General features: G+C 39.8%; 1 protein-coding gene across 1 annotated transcript; it reads left to right on the top strand.

The window, feature by feature from the left end:
* Positions 1 to 746: 746 nt before the first annotated feature.
* LOC309385937 (alpha-1-antitrypsin-like) lies at positions 747 to 17,966 on the top strand (the record flags this gene model as incomplete). Its single annotated transcript, XM_081940768.1, has 5 exons — positions 747 to 1,029; positions 11,709 to 12,275; positions 14,455 to 14,725; positions 16,216 to 16,363; positions 17,630 to 17,966. The coding sequence occupies 5 exons, from the start codon at positions 747 to 749 to the stop codon at positions 17,819 to 17,821; spliced, it is 1,461 nt and encodes a 486-aa protein (XP_081796894.1). The 3' UTR covers positions 17,822 to 17,966.

Below are 17,966 nucleotides of genomic sequence, written 5' to 3' on the forward strand. Positions count from 1 at the left end.
GAGGATTTTAGAAATAGCAAATGAAATGCCAGTATGTGGTTATGTATTAAAACTTGGTATATTTTATGATGAAGGACGTTTAAACAATTATAGTCAAATGAAAATGGAGGTATGATGATGGTAACATGTATAAATATCTGAGTTAAAATACTTGAATTAATATGAATTATGTTTGTTGACTGTGGAGGAGATGAACATAAGCCTTTTTGTAACCAACTGATACACTTTCTACAGTATGTAAAGAAGGATGTGTTGTGTTTCTTTTGAAAAATAAAAATAAAAATTTTTTATTAAAAAAAAGAACAGTCTTACCCTTTATTCATCCATTCTTTCTACATCTTTCCAAAGGGGTAAAATTATAGATGGTCCTAGACTTATGACCACAGTGGAACCCAACATTTCTGTTGTTATGTGAAACATTTGTTAAATGAGTTTTGCCCCATTGCACAACCTTTCTTGCCATGGTTGTTAAGTAATTCGCTGCAGTTGATAAATTAGTTATGTCAAGATTGAACCAATTTGCTTCTTTCAAACCTTAATGGTTTTCAACTTGCCAATGAACTGAGGGGAGGGAAGGAGGTAATAGAATGCTGAGAATTGTGCGTGGAGAGTGAGAGCCTGGAGAATGCGTGCGTGGAGAGTGAGAGCCTGGATAATATGTGTGTGGACAGTGAGAGCTTGGAGAATGTGTGCGTGGACAGTGAAGCCTGGAGAATGTGTCCGTGGAGAGTGAGAGCCTGGATAATATGTTTGTGGACAGTGAGAGCTTGGAGAATGTGTGCGTGGACAGTGAGAGCCTGGATAATATGTTTGTGGACAGTGAGAGCTTGGAGAATGTGTCCGTGGACAGTGAGAGCCTGGATAATATGTGCGTGGACAGTGAGAGCCTGGAGAATGTGTGCGTGGACAGTGAGAGCCTGGAGAATGTGTGCGTGGAGAGTGAGAGCCTGGAGAATGTGTGCATGGACAGTGAGAGCCTGGAGAATGTCTGTGTGGACAGTGAGAGCCTGGAGAATGTGTGCATGGACAGTGAGAGCCAAGATCATCACTGCAGGTACTTGAGAAAGAAATGGAATCTTCCCATAACAAAAGGACATCTCATAATTGGACAATATGATAACCAGGGACAGGGAGAAGATAAAGCTATTATTTAGCTAAGCAAGCATTTGCACAAGAATACCAGAGATGGTTTTGTTTTATTCATTTGTTCGTTTTGTCAAGCGTGTATAAGATAATAGATATAAGTATATACAAGATTATGAATACATGAAATGGATATGAATAAATGGGGTTGTTAGGACAGGAGCGGTAGGCACGCTGGTGCACTTATGCATGCCCCCTACAGACCTCTTAGAAATGGGGTGAGGTCAACAGTGAACTGTCTAAGGTTAAAGTTGTGGAGGTTTAGGGAAGAAATCACTGAGTCAGGTAAAGCATTCCAGGCATTGACCACTTGCTGTAGTCATATTTTCTGCAATCGTGTTTGGCATGGTTTACCTTAAGTTTGTATCTACAGTATTGTGTGCTCGTGTACTGTTGTGGTTGAAGCTGAAGTAGTCATTGACAGGTAGAACATTGTAGTAGATAATTTTATGTACTACGCTTGGGTCAGACTGAAGGCAGCATAGTTCTAAGTTGTCTAAGCCCAAAACATCAAGTCTGGTGGCATAAGGTATTCTGTTGTGAACAGTGGAGTGGAGGACTCTTCTCGTGAAATATCTCTGAACTCACTCAATTGTGTTAATGTCTGATATGCAGTGCGGGATCCAGACAGATGAGCTGTATTTGATAATTGGTCTAGCAAATGTTTTGTATGCTCTGGTTAGTAGTACAGTGTTACCAGAGAAGAAACTACACAGGATTAAGTTAACAACTCTGAATGCCTTTTGGGCAATGTTGTTACAGTGGACTCTGGCACTTAGATCATTAGAGACAAGTACTTCAAGGCATGGGTGGGTTCTGGATTCTTTTATTGACAGTTTGCTCAGGGACGCGCTTTGCATCTCTGCTTGATATGCACTATGTGCACATGGACAGAAGCAAAAAACAAGATGGTGCTGCCTATGGCACTGCCGATAGAACCGGTTCAGGGGTGTGGGTAGCCGAGTTACTACCTACTCGGCCAAACTGGTCCAAACTGGTAGGAACCCACCTCTGCTCCAAGGTCCTTGACAGGGTGGGGGTCGTCTACGAGTTCATATCTGCCCAGCTTATATTTTGTGTTCTGATTTTTTTTGCCAGTGTGTCAGACAGAGGATTTGTTGGTTGAGATTTGAAGTTGCCAATTGTTTGACCATTCTGACACACAGTCAAGGTCTTTCTGAAGAGTAGCAGAATTGTTGGTGGTATTGAATAGTTTTACATCATCAGTGTAGAGAACACAGTTGCTTATAATATGATCACAACGATTATTTATGTAAAGTATTAAGAGTGTTGGTCCTAAAATGCTGCCTTGGGGAACACCACTGTTAGCAGGTGTAGGATTTGATAGGACATTCCTTATTTTAACCACTTGTTGCCTGTTTGACAGGAATGCAGTTATACAAGTATGCAGAGGTCCAGAAATGCCATAAGATTTTAGTTTTAGAAGTAGTTTGTTATGTACTACTGAATCAAAGGCTTTACAGAAGTCTTTGTAAATTGCATTTCTTGCTTTGCCTTGGTCAAGTTGTAAATTGCATCTATTGCTCCATATGTTTTTGCAGTGTAGGAGTTGCAGATTAGAGGACATTTTTTTTCTGAAACCAAATTGTTTGTTACAGAGCAGGTTGTTTGTCTCTAAGTGGAGGGCAATGGATTGGTTTATGATTGATTCCATGACTTTGCAGGTGAATGCAACATAAAGAGATTGGCCTGTAATTTTCAATTAGGCTGGGGTCTCCCTTTTTGAAGATAGGAATGACCATGGCTAGTGACCAAAGGGTTGGGCAAGGAGCTGGTCCTAAAAGATTTTTCAAAGGTTATGCTTACAGATTCTCCTACGGCAGTGGAAAGCTTTTTTAAGAAGTAGGCACATAGTCCATCAGGTCCAATAGATAGAGATGGTTTTAGGCTGCATAGTACCTTTTGAATGTTATCTTCTGCATAATCAACATAGATTAGATTGTTGTGATTAAAGTTAGCTACGGTTTTGTTTTTTCGCCAAATAGATTTTTTTTTGATTGGAGCTTCCTTATTGTTATGGGAGTTTTTTCTGGTTTTGGGGGGTTATTAGTGGTATGTATAGTCTAATTACTCTTTTGACTTCTAGCAAGTAACCTGGTTGTTAAGTGAATCTGGCTTCTCCATTGACTTTGCTTGTCGGAAGCAAAGCACTTGACCTTGGGATACAGCAATGGTCATAAATATGAACCGGTTGCCAAGCATCTGAATTTTGATTACATGATCATGGGGATGGTACAAAGGTTATAACTGGGAAAACAGTCATAGGTCACTTTTTCAGTGCTGTAGTAATTTTGAACAGTCATTAAATGAATGGAATTAATAGCCAGGGTACTAAAGAGGAAACATGTCTTGAGTTCTAGGAGCGAGGTATTTTGATTGTTTGGGTGATTATTATCAACATCTCACCTAATTTTAAGTTGCTATCACCACCTTGCCTGGCTCATTTTATAGCTCACATTATCAGGTATGCAAAAGCACTACTTTTTTTTAGACCTTTCAGGATTATGTGGCATTCTTGGTTTTTAAAAAAAATCATGCCATTTTTATTTATTATCCTTTAAGCTATTCTTCAAACCAGCAGTTGTATCTTGAAAATATCACAGAGCCGGACAGTGGTTGGATTAATTTTTTTGTTACTACCTGTTCTGTGGGCGTGGCTTTGTGAGTGTGGCTATGTGAGTATGGCAGGGGAAGGATACTGCAAAATCCCCATTCCCTCCCCACCCCACTAACCTGCTTTCCAGCTCTGTTCTCCTGTTCAGGGCAACAAAAGAAGATCAGCTGGGAGGCTGGGAGGCAGCAGGGGCGGGGCCAGCCCATTTGCCAGTTCTCTGAACTACTCAACATTTCCACTACCGGTTCTCCAGAACCTGTCAGAACTGGCTGAATACGGGATTTACAGGAAGAGCTCCAGCTGGACAGACGTGGGAGATGTGGGTTCCTAAGAGTCTCACATGAACCCTGTCTGACAAACCATCTCTGAAGATTCTTTTTAATCAGAACCCACACTGGAGGTCGGGACAAAGAATGGCAGCATCTCATCAGAGCCTGAGAAAAGCAACAGATCTCTCGTGGGTTAGAGATTTGCCTTTGAATCTGAGTTGGGGCGGCAGCCTTCATGGCTGACAAGATGCTGGTCTTTTTGTCAAAATAAGTTTGGAACAGGCGGAGTGGAAAGGGGAGAGAGGAAGGGGAAGTAGAGAAGGGAAGAAGGACAGAGAGAAGAAAAGAGGTAGGGAGGAGGATGATAGAGGGAGATGAAAGTGAACGCACAGCAGTGGTGAGTTTCAATTTTTTTTTAGAACCTATTCTGTAGGTGTGGACTGTTTTGTGGGACTGGCTCCATGGTCATGTAACCAGGTGGGCATGGCCAACTTGGAAAATGTGGTGAAACTCACTTAACAATGCTCTTGCTTAGCAACAAAAAAAATGGGGCTCAATTGTGGTCATAAGTTCTCTTTTTCTTTCTTTCTTTCTTTCTTTCTTTCTTTCTTTCTTTCTTTCTTTCTCTCTCTCTCTCTCTCTCTCTCTCTCTCTCTCTTTCCTTCCTTCCTTCTGTCTCTCTCTCCTTTTTTCTTTCTTTCTTTTTTCTTTCATCTCTCTCTCCCACTTTCTTTTTCTTTCTTTTTTCTTCCTTCCTTCCTTCCTTCCTTTCTCTTTCTCTCTGTCTCTCTCTGTCTCACTCTCTGTGTCTGTTTGTCTGTCTCTCTGTGTGTGTGGCTCTTTGTCTCTCTCTCTCCCTCCCTCTGTGTCTCTCTCTCTCATTCTGTGTGTGTGTGTGTGTGTGTGTGTGTGTGTGTGTCTGTCTATCTCTCTCTCCTCCCTCCTTCTGTGTGTGTCTGTCTGTCTCTCATTCCCTCTGTGTGTGTGTGTCTGTCTGTCTCTCTCACTCTCACACACAGACAGACACAGAAACAGACACACACACATACTGTGGTCACCTTGTTGAGTGTTTCAATCACATTTGAAACACTCAACAACTGGCCTGTATTTATGTTTTTTTGCAGCATTCTGCAGTCATAGGACCAAAATATATGGTACATGGCAGCAGCATTTTTCCCTGGGAAAACATCCCAAGACCGATGCCACCACATCTGCCGTCTTTGGGGACATGTCCTCTTCAGAAGGATGAGGCCCCGCTGGCCCCCCTCACGTTTCTCATCTTCTGGCCGCAGCCCCACACTGTGGAAAAAATAGGCACATGCACACATGCACAATTACAGGCCCGGAGAGGGTAGCCTCTGCACAAGCCCAGGCAAGTGAGAACAAGTTACAAAGGCTCTGGAATGAGGGACGGAATCTTTGCCATGGGACAGTAAAGCTCCATTCGCCAGAGGCAGCAGGACCAAAGCCCCTCTCCCAACTGGCCCCTCCTCCCTCTGAGGGCAAGGGACCCGGCTGCCCCCGCTGCCTCTGGCTTCCCTCCAAGAGGCTCCGCTCTCTGAGGCTATAATTGTGCAGGCTGTGCGCACGTGCCTATCTTTTTCACGGAGGGTCACGGATGGGCTCCGGAGTTGCTCCATGCATCTCTTTCAGCATGGACTCTCTGGAGAGGGAGGGAAGGCCTACATGCTTCCAGTGGGAATGGGAAGTGTGAGGATCTTAATGTAGTAGGGTGGGGGAGGCTGGAGCGGAAGGTTAAATAAACAAATTTGGCTTCGCTTCCTTGCACGGCAAGAGAAAAAGTTGCCTGAGATGCCGCTGGGAGAATGTCCCCTTCGGGTTGCCAGAACAGCAAGTTTCAAGGTAAAATGCAGCTGCATTTCAGGCAACCTTCTCTCGGGAGGTGAAATGGGAGGCGCCCTGTCGGCAGAGCCTCTGGGTGGAAGGTGAGTGAAAGGTGCAGTGATGGGAGAGGCTGGCAGTCCCCAAGCCAGCTCTTGAGGAAGGAGGCAAAGATGAGGCCCGGGGCTCGCTTCCCTGCCGGGCAATGGGGGGGGGGGCTTTCGCGCACGCCTTTGGAAAAAGAAAGAAGGCATGCGAGAAAGCCCCCCTGCCTCTCAGAGGTGGGGCGATTGATGGGCCAGCCAATCAGTGAGTGGCAGGCAGGGAAAGCATGGTGCGGATTGGCGGGGGGGAGCAAGCGAGCGAGTGGCGACTGGACGGGCAGGGGGAACGAACATTTTGGTACTGTCCCACCAGACGAAAGGATTCTAAAACATACGGTAAATTTGACAAACCCCTTCTAGCGTACCGGTGCAAACTGGGAGCAACCCACTCCTGACGCACAAATATAGTGTATGGAGAGCAGAAGAGCCAATAACTGGATTTTTTTTCTTTTTCTTTTAGGGAGTTGATGGTAAGATGAATTGATACAAATGTTTAATAATACAATACGATGTTGGCTATGTAACAGTATGCATGCGATTATATGTTATGAAAATGAAAAATAAAAAACTTTATGAAAAAAAGAGAAATGGCTGAATGCCACCTCTGGACCCCGTGGAATGGCTTGCATGCATTACACTCAAAGCACAGAGTTCTTCCCTATGCTAGGGATTAGCCTTCCTTTAGAGAAAACACACCTCTTCCAAACGATAACGTATCACCACTGGGCTTGTCAGAAGCTGTTGCCTCCGTGTTTAATTACCATAGAGCTCTGGGACGAAATTACAGCTTCTGTGGGAAGGCATAATAATGAGACTCCCTTGGGTTTGGCATGCTTAAAGGGAAGGCATTCTATTTCATGGAATGAAATATTCGCTCCAAAGTTCCCAGAGCTACAAATTATTACCCAGTGCCGCCTGTCATAACATTTTGGTTCCTTTCTTTCACAACTCCGTTTCTTTAGTCAGTTTTCAAATTTTTGAAATGGGTAACCTGAAGCTGTTAACAAGAATGCAAGTTCTTAAATATTTCTATTTGTAAAAAAAAGTAACATTCTCAATGCATTTTTGCAGGCTTTAATTTTGGATGCACCATAAAACCTTGTCTAAATCTTTCCAAGATGTCAGGTGATGAGAGGATCATACAACAACTTTCCAACAGCCATAAATGTATGTATAGTGTGTGTGTGTGTGTGTGTGTGTGTGTATTTATCTGATCTGATCAACTAACAATTTAGATACTGTGAAACAAGGAGATCAGAAAGTAATCCCTCCTTTTGTTTGAAATAAATAAAAAGATTGAGGCGTGTATTGTTTAGTTACATATTGATTGATTTATTACATATATATGTCACCCATTTGACCAACAAGACTCCCTGCATTCACAAGGGTTTCAACTGATGAAACTGTGTTCCCAAATATGAGAGAGAGAGAGAGAGAGAGAGAGAGAGAGAGAGAGAGAGAGAGAGAGAGAGAGAGAGAGAGAGAGAGAGAGAGAGAAGAGAGAAAGAGAAAGAGAGAAAGAGAGAGACTCTGCATGCATGTAAATATACATATACTTATATCCATGGGTGGAGAGAGAGAAAATAAAAATAAAGTCACATGTACATACAGCATAAGCTCAACTAGTTACCCTTCCACTTATGAGTCAGAGGACCTAGCTGGCCTATAATTGGAGATTCTACACTTCCAAAGAAATCAAAGAAGGAACAGATACAGAGAGAACAAAGCCATACAGTAAGTACAGTTCTCTTGGCAAATACCATTTTTGTTACATTTGCTATTAATTAGCTGTTGCTAACTAAATATTCATGAAAATGTTTTTTTTAAATGTCAGCTTATCTATACATTTCATGGTATCCTTAAGTATTTTGAAATTTAGTGGTAGTGTCAAGATTGAGGGATTCTGGGCAGTATATACAATAAGAATGGAAGCATATAATGCTGTCCCGTCCCCTAAAGTACTGTTACTGTTGCTTCATCTATTTACAAGAAAATAAAAATAAATGTTCTTTTTTTAAAAAAAAATCTTTCCTTCCTCTTGCCACTCCCTTCTAAGTGAGCATTTATTGCGCTGATGCTATTGCTAAAATCTTTTTTCTTTCATTATGTATTTTGTTAGAGTGGATAAAATGTTGAACTGAGCTTGGAAAAACTAAGACAGATGACTTCGGAAAGTATTACAATCTACCCTATTTCTATATTACTACTAGTTATAATTTTATGGTAGGGATAAAATGAAGGGAGACAATTTTATATTCAGCCTTGAACTTCCAAGGAAAAAGTTGTTAAATGCAATAAGTACATATATTATTACTATTAGAAAGGCAGCTTGATGTACTGTGTGGTTACAGGTACTAAGCTAAACACTATAAGACAAAGCCATAGGAAGAAGTTGTCAAGAAAAGCCATAGGAAGAAGTTGTCAAGAAAAGCCATAGGAAGAAGTTGTCAAGAAAAGCCATAGGAAGAAGTTGTCAAGTTGTCAAGAAAACTGCAGGGACTTAGCCATGGTTACCTCAAGTCAAGATTGAATCAAAGGCACAACATACATACTGTATATATACACATATATACATCTAATAATAATAAATCAATAAAATGATGGAAGACCTCGCTCAAACTACCATTTAATATGTAGTAAAAATGTAAAAAATAAATGAAAATATATATATATTTCCTGCTTAGCTGATTGTAGCTTTGTTTGATAACTACAGCTATCAAACAAAGCTACAGTGAGGTTTTCTTGGAGAGGTTTCAAATTAAAACATCACAGTTCTTTGGGGAATCTAGTCCTAAGTGTCGTCCTAGAAAAAAAAACCTTTTCATCTAAACGATACCAATATTTTATTGGAATTGTACCATTCGTAAACAATTCTAATGTGTTTCTTCAAAAGATATAAATAATACAATTTAGATATAAATAATACGGAATATAAGCAGTGATAGCAATTCAAACAACTAAAATATCTGAAGGTGAAGTTAGAGAGCAAGAGAAATATTATTTGAGAATAAGAAATTGGCAAAAAAAGATTTCTGTATTACCAGGAAAAGGACTGTACAGGTTGACTGACAAACAAAAAGCAAAAAATCCAGATGAAAACTATTCTACAACTATGAATAAGGAAGGACTCCCGCAGAATTACATAAAATGACAACTGCCGATAGCAGTTATGTCGAAATAGGGTACACTGTAAGTTACTATCCCGAGTCATCCTTAGTTTTTCTATAAGCATAAAATATATGAAATCATTTCATGCGCATATGAAAATTAAGAATATCTCAAATTGATAAAAGAACTTCAAAGATAGATATGGTGTATATAAGAAGTAGCATGCTAGAGCAGACCAGATCAGTCCTAACTAGTTTATAATCTGCTTCAGGGGTGGGTTCTGGTGTGCAACAAAAATTGCACGCGCAGAAGGCAAAAACAAGATGGCAGTGCCTACAGCACTGTCGAAAGAACCAGTTCGGGGACATGGTAGACCTGGGTTGCTGCTGGTTCCAGTGACCCAGGCCACCAAGTTATTACCGGTTTGGCCGAACCAGCAGGAACCCACCTCTGATCTGCTTCCTTGGTGAAACTCAAATACAATACGTGACCTCAATAACACCAACCCTTGGCAACACATGAGCTCAACAACACCCTGTACTCACCCAGAAATGTTGATAATAGCATAATGACCAATAGCATTTAGTCTTATATACTGCTTTATCAGAGTAAGGTTCTACATTTAGGCAACAAAAACGGAATGCACAGGTACAGTATAGGTGGTACCTTGCTCAACAGTAGTAACTGTGAAAGGGATCTTGGAGTCCTAGTGGACAACCATTTAAATATGAGTCAGCAGTGTGCAGCAGCTGCCAAAAAAGCCAACACAGTTCTAGGCTGCATCAACAGAGGGATAGAATCAAGATCACGCAAAGTGTTAATACCACTATATAATGCCTTAGTAAGGTCACACTTGGAATACTGCATTCAGTTCTGGTCGCCACGATGTAGAAAAGATGTGGAGACTCTGGAGAGAGTGCAGAGAAGAGCAACAAAGATGATTAGGGGACTGGAGACTAAAACATATGAAGAACGGTTGCAGGAACTGGGTATGTTTAGTTTAAGAGAAAGAAGGACTAGGGGAGACATGATAGCAGTGTTCCAATATCTCAGGGGTTGCCACAAAGAAGAGGGAGTCAAACTATTCTCCAAGGCACCTGAGGGTAGAACAAGAAGCAATGAGTGGAAACTAATCAAGGAGAGAAGCAACTTAGAACTGAGGAGAAATTTTCTGACAGTTAGAACAATTAAACAGTGGAACAACTTGCCTCCAGAAGTTGTGAATGCCCCAACACTGGAAGTCTTTAAGAAGATGTTGGATAGCCATCTGTCTGAAACGGTATAGGGTTTCCTGCCTAGGCAGGGGTTTGGACTAGAAGACCTCCAAGGTCCCTTCCAACTCTACTATTGTATTGTATTGTATTGTATTGTATTGTATTGTATTGTATTGTATTGTATTGCATTGCATTGCATTGCATTGCATTGCATTGCATTGCATTGCATTGCATTGCATTGCATTGCATTGCATTGCATTGCATTGCATTGCATTGCATTGCATTGCATTGCATTGTATTGTATTGTATTGTATTGTATTGCTTCACAGTGTTTTACTCTAAGTGGTTTACAGAGTCAGCCTATTGCCTCCAACAATCTGGGTCCTCATTTTACTGACCTCGAAAGGCTTGAAGGCTTGAACCTGTCAGGATCAAACTGCTGACAGTCGGCAGAATTAGCCTGCAATACTGCATTCTAACCTCTGCACCACCATGGCTCTGATAAAAGACATGACCTCTAATACTGGGAAAATATATAGCTGCTATGGATAGTTGCTTTCAAACATTAAAAAAAAGAAAAAAGGGTTATTTTGCCCATGGGTGATAAAAATATATAATAAATATACAAAATATAAAGCCACAACAACAACAACATTGCAAGCCACTGTATGTAAAAAGGAAGCAAACTGCACACTCACTAGTACTAATGATGCAATCTAATTTGGGTAATGAAATGTCTGCAAGCAAATAACAATCTCCAAAACACTAATGACTCCACACAAATATAAGAAACAGATGGGCAAATATGTGGGGCAATATAAGAAACATTTGCAAGGAGAGAACCAACTTAGAACTAAGGAATTAGTACAATGCCTAAGGGATGGTTGTGCTATAAATACTCATTCTTAAGACAAGAATCTAGAGAAAGATGCTGACAGTAGTAAAAAAGTAGAAATAAATAAAATTGGATATAATATAGTAATAGTTATTTCCCTGTGATCAGTGTGGAACTTTAACGAATGAGACTAGGGTAAATATTGCCAGTTTAACTATATCATTAAATTCAACTGATATTTTTATTTGAGAAATAGTGATTTATGTTGAGAAATAGTGGCATCTGCTGGTGGGAACTAGTATGGCATTGTAGCTAAGAACTGGAGATATTGTATGCAATATTTATTTATGCCTATATCACACCAGAGTTTAATTGAATTGTCTTTTAAATGAATCAAATCAAAAATAATCTGCTAAATGAACAAATGCATTTTCTTTTTCACAAATTCTTAGAGGAGGAAAATGAAAACCATCTTTCTCTTGTTGTTTATTGCTGGAATCCTTGCTGACAATTCTTACCCTCAAATTTCTATCCATCCCAATGAGAATAATTGTGAAGGTTACCAGTATGAACCTAACCTAAGAGGTGCCCGGACACCAATGCAAGTATTAATTGACAGTAATTCTGACTTTGCCTTCAAGCTCTTCAGGGAGGTCTCCTCCAGTGAGAGCCATCAAGGTGGCAGAAGCAAGAGCAATGCTGTCTTTTTTCCCTTATGCATCTCCTCCGCCTTTGCAATGCTGGCTTTGGGTGCAAAGGATAACACTTTAGATCAGATTTTGAAAGGACTTGATTTTAGGCCATCAGAGATCCCGGAGAGGATGATACACGAAGGCTTCCGTGAACTCACACACATGCTAAATAATGGAGGAGTTGGACACCAGATGGAAATCGGGAAATGTCTCTTTGTGCAAAACCAGCTATATCCTGAAGAACAGTTCTTAAGTGGCCTCAAAAGCTTCTATGGAGGAGACATCTTTTGGGAAAACTTTAAAAACACTGCAGCAACTGAGCAGCACATCAACAGCTACATCAAAAAGAAAACCCGTGGGAAGATTTCTAAGCTTGTCGATGAAGTCAATCCCATCACTGAAGTTCTGCTAGTTAGCTATATTTATATGAAAGGTAAAACAAATTAACAGGCTTTTGGACTTTTTTTTCAGACCTCAAAATCCTGTCACATATTATATTATGGCTTAGGCAGGCATTCATTGGAATTATGAAACTAGAGGCTTGCAGGCTACACAAGCAATCTCTGCCTCCAATATTCCTAGCACCACACTGGCAGTTCTTGACTTTGCTAGATAACATCAAAGAAGAAAGGATAATAATTGTATTCAAGCTGAAGTTCATTCTGTATGCAGTTCTGCTTTTTCTTAATCTTCCGCCTTTTTTTCCTTTTTGTTTACCAATCCTTCCTCCTACCCACACAAACCTTTATTCTGCCAACTGATTCTGCTCAGCAGAGATCTTACTCTGATATTACCATGGCTTGTGTGAAACAGGAGTTAGTACCACTGGTATCTATCTTCAGAAACTATACAATCAAGCTATTTAGTTACTAAAGTTATATTCCTCTGGCAGTCAGGTTCCAAAGCAAAATCTGGCTTCAGAATCAGAATTGAGTTGGAAGGGATCTTGGAGGTCTTCCAGTCCAACCCCTGCTCAAAGCAGGAGACCCTACACCATTTCAGACAAGTGGCTGTGCAGTCTTTTCTTAAAAACCTCCACTGATAAAGCACCCACAACTTCTGAAGGCAAGCTGTTCCACTGGTTAATTGTCCTCACTGTTAGGAACTTTCTCCTTAATTCCAGGGTGCTTCTCTTCTTGATTAGTTTCTTGTCTTGCCTTCTGATGTTTTGGAAAATAAGTTGGCCCCCTCAAGAATTGGAATACTGCTATCATATCAGCCCCAGTCCTTCTTTTCTTCACTTCTTTCTCTTCTCTTCTGCTGGCTCTGTGTATTGCCTCATCTACTATCCAGACTTTTTTGCATTTCTTATGGACATTTGCTAAGTCTGGGGTGCTGTATGGCAGGTGTTTGTCTGTCAGAATTCTAAAGTGACCCAGTTCTTGCTTGTAGGCAAGTGATGCTTCTTGCAGATGTTCCAAAGTCTTTACTACTTTGTCATGCTATTGTTTGTAGCCAGTCTGTGTGATTCTCTCGCAGTAGATAAGCAGGTGGGTATTACTTATTCAGGTTTTTTTGCAGAGGCGACAATTGCAGTCTGTTGCTTCCTTCTTAATTCTGACTGCATATGTATTTATTTTTATGGGCTTAGTCTTGTGTAGCCAGATTTAGCCCCTCTGTCTGTTTCTTCAACTTTTTGGCTCTTAGCCATTGTCAGATCTTGCTGTTATCTGCTTACCTGCCAGCTTTTTGTGTACTTGCCATGGATTATTTTGTCTTGCTATATTATTTCTTTCTTTCTTTCTTTCTTTCTTTCTTTCTTTCTTTCTTTCTTTCTTTCTTTCTTTCTTTCTTATTTATTTATTTATTTATTTATTTATTTATTTATTTATTTATTTATTTATTTATTTATTTATTTATTTATTTATTTATTTATTTATTTATTTATTTATTTATTTATTTATTTATTTATTTATTTATTTATTTATTTATTTATTTATTTATTTATTTATTTATTTATTTATTTATTTATTTATTATATTCTGTCCTTATTATTTGTACAAATAATCCAAAGTGGGGAATGTATCCAATACACCAGAGGTGGATTGCTAACTTTTTTACTACTGATTCGGGCGCGCTCCCAGGGTGGGGAGCCTTGGTTGGGCGGAGCCTGCTGCCGCCGCTACTACCAATTCACCCGATCCCGGCCGAACCAACAGCAACCCACCTCTGTAATACACCTTTCTCTTACTATTTTTCCCACAAAAAGAACTCTGTGAGGTTAATTGGGTTGAGAGAGAGTGATTGGCCCAAGCTCACCCAGCTGCCTTTCACGGCTAAGATGGAACTAGAACTCACAGTCTCTGACTTTCTAGCCTGATGCTTTAGTCATTACACTAAATTGGCTTTTTTGTATTCTTCATTTGATGTTTCTTGCAAGCCAGTTTGGCCTCCCCAGTATTCACTAAGCCTTCATGGTGTACTAGTTTCCCCCTGCAGCTCTACAAGGGTTGAATAAGCATCCAAGGCACACAGAACCTCCCCAGTCAGTAAACACCAAATTAAGATTTCCTCCCTCTCTTCCATAATTTCTCACATCAATTTCTCTTAACTCCACAATTGTATGGCCCACAGTTCAAAATTACTTACTAATATATCTCTTCTTTTTTAAGCTAAATGGAAGAAGCCTTTTAATCCAAAGTACACAGAGGAGCACAACTTCTATGTGAATACTCACACAGTTGTGAAAGTGCCAATGATGTTCCAAATGGGCATGTTTGAAATTGGACGTGATGATGAGAAATTTTGTACAATTTTGAAAATGCCCTATGAAGGTCACACTGCTGCATATTTTATCCTGCCTGACAAAGGGCAGCTTGAGAGGGTGGCCAGCAGCTTATCAGGTGGAGTTTTACAGAAATGGAAAAGTATACTTTCAAAAAGGTAAGTAAAATAGATTAAGCACAACAATGGTGGGATGGGCTTCTAAAAGCAAGAATATCTTTAGATATACAATCTGTGTCCAGGGGTGGGTTGCTACCGGTTCGGCCTGGATCGGCCGAACCGGTAGTAGCAGCGGCGGGAGGCTCCGCCCACACACCCAGACGCTTCTGCACTTGCGGAAGCGTCATGCGCAAGCAAGCTCACCCAAACTGGTAGTAAAAGAATTAGCAACCCACCTCTGTTTGTGTCCCTCCAGACTACTTGCTCACTAATGACAGATCCTAAAAGTCATTCAGCAATATCTGAAGGGACACAAATTTCCTGCCTACACAGTGAAAGAAAGATCTCCCACTGTCTCTGGGATGAGTTGGGGAGGGAAGTCAAAGTAAACACAAAGTCAGACCACATGAAACGAAACCAAAACAGTGATTGACATAACCCAACTGAAGACTAATTACCAGCCAGTTGCTTCTTGTGAACAAGTCTTCAAACTAAAACTCATATTACTGAGTTCAGCACTTATAATTCATGCAACTGCTGAAGCTATAATAATTGGGGTACCTATTCTTTTGGGCTGGTGATTACAGTTGAAGTTCTGAAAATGTTTTGCGCATGTTGTCAAAATGGCTGCCATTGAAAGTTTTTCCCATTCTTAAGACGTTTGTAAATTGCCCATAGCTTGACTTAAAACATATATGTTTTCTACAAATAAACTTGTCCAAAAATCTGACAGAACTAAAGGTATCCAAAGTGTGTTGATATGTCGGAATGACTTTGGCAGATGGCAGGAAGACCCACAGGCTAGGCAAGACTTTCCATTCAATAAGCTTGTGGCAAAGCTATTTATAAATGTACTAGGAAGCCCGAAAACCTTTCTGTTCACCATATTATCAAATATGAATTTCACAGAAGGTCCCATGAAGGTAGCATTTTAGTAAGCCTGTGAAGATAACATCTCAGCAAAATTGCAGCCAGCAGCTCTTCTTCAGTAACGATGATGATGATGATGATGATGATGATGATGATGATGATGATGATGATGATGATAGCATAATATGATAAATAGCTACACTGAATACTAATTTGAGCTGGGAGATGGTCACAATAGGCATTAACTCCAACAGGAAAGCAGCTACCTATAAATAAAGGATGAACTTGTCAACTTGCAGGATTCTTAAGTAAGGCAGAAAGAAATCAAATAGGTTTTCTGAAATGTCACAGAAATCGAACTTTTAGCTACTTGGGCCAATATTGTTCACTGATATTGTTCAGTTGATATGGTCATAGGGAGAGAAAATAGGGAGAGAAAAATCATCATATGAAAATATTCGCAAATAGGCCAGGACAAAGATTTTAGCTTAGTAGTTAAAAAGTTTGATAATCATCTAACTGTAGCCTAATCTTGTGAAAGTCCATTCCACCTCTTCTTCATCAGATAAGCTGGGTTTGCACAGCATTCTTAATGTAATTCAGAAATCTTTCTTTGACAGCTCTATAAATGTCTATATACCAAAATGCCTCGTAAGTGGAGAGATTAAGCTGAAGAATATAATGAACTCTCTGGGTGTGGCTGATGTATTCACTGACAAAGCAGATCTGTCCGGAGTCACAGGACAGCCCCATCACAGGCTCTCAGAGGTAAGATACAAGTTCTCCCCTTTCCTGTAAGGGGCATTAGATAGATATACCTCAGTGGTGGAATTCAAATTTTTTTACTACGGTTCTGTGGGTGTGGCTTGGAGGGCATGGCATGGCTTGGTGGGTGTGGCTTGGTGGGCATGGCTTGGTGGGTGTGGCAGGGAAAGGATACTGTAAAATCTCCATTCCCTCCCCACTCCAGGGGAAGGTTACTGCAAAATCCCCATTTCCTCCTAATCAGCTGGGACTCAGGAGGCAGAGAATAGATGGGGGTGGGGCCAGCCAGAGGTGGTATTTACTGGTTCTCCAAACTACTCAAAATTTCTGGTACCAGTTATCCAGAACTCTGGTATACCTGCTTCAAAACTTAGCATACAGTATGTGTAGACCTGCACTGCTATTTTATATCAATTGAAACATGATAACTGCTCAAAATCATCTTAGGAATTATACTTTAGTAAAGGTGACAGTATTTTCTGTTAAGAACAACCACCTGTGTTTGTTTATTTGACTACTGTAAGTCTGGAAAGAAATCTTTGTGGTATGCAGATATTTTATTATAATGCATTTAAAAATGCATAAGTGTAGCATTTTGGTATTTTATGTTTAATGCATTTTTAAAAGCATGCATCACTTTTGTGGTAGTTTTTAAGGGTATTTTTAATTTTTTATTCGAATCTTAATCTATTATTGTACAGTGCATATCCTACCTCCTCCGTCTATTTATCTATGTATATCTATATTTTTGTATTCACATTGTTTTTAATATGACTGTACACCGCCCCGAGTCCTGTTTAGGAAAGGGTGCGGTCTATAAATTAAAGTATTATTATAAAGTATTACTTTTGAGTATAGAAAAATGATGCATAAATATATTCAGGAAATGCATACTTACCAAGGGATGATTATAGTTTGGACTCTATGTTCCATAGAAACTAACTCTACTCATGATATGTACCTACTCTCTGCTTTACTTTTCCTATGAAGTCCTGTTTCTCCTAAATATCTTCTCTGAAAGACTGAAGAAAATTCGATGTAAGTGGGATCATCTCTTTTGGTTATGAAACAAAACAAGAACTTGGGTGAATGGGGAGATGGTGTTTCTGCAATTCAAAAAGGGGTGTGTTTTTTTTTAGACCTTCCCCATTCATTCATTCGTCTTCTTTAAAATCGCTTTAGAATTCTGGAAATAACAATCTAAAATAGATTTATATTCATCTAAAAACAAAATGATATGATCTTTCTCTTCCTATATGTTTTCTCTAGGCCATTCATAAAGCTGTGATCATGATTGATGAGAAAGGAACAGAAGCTTCAGCTGCCACTTCCATGGACATAGTGCCCCTGTCTGCACCTATTGTAATAAAATATAACAGGCCCTTTATATTAATAATTCAAGAACAAAAGACTCAAAGTATAATATTCATAGCAACAATTTTTAATGCTGCTAAGAAATAGGTCAGAAGGCACCTAACTATTAATGGCACATATTAAAAACAATAGCAATAGCACTTCGATTTATATACCACTTCACAGTGCTTTCTCCTCATTGCTTCTTCTAAAATCACATTTGTTTTCTTCAGAAATCAAACAGGATTTAAAA

The sequence above is a fragment of the Natrix helvetica genome (genome assembly GCF_964273705.1).
Source record: "Natrix helvetica genome assembly, chromosome: 1".
In the NCBI taxonomy this organism is placed as follows: Eukaryota; Metazoa; Chordata; class Lepidosauria; order Squamata; family Natricidae; genus Natrix; species Natrix helvetica.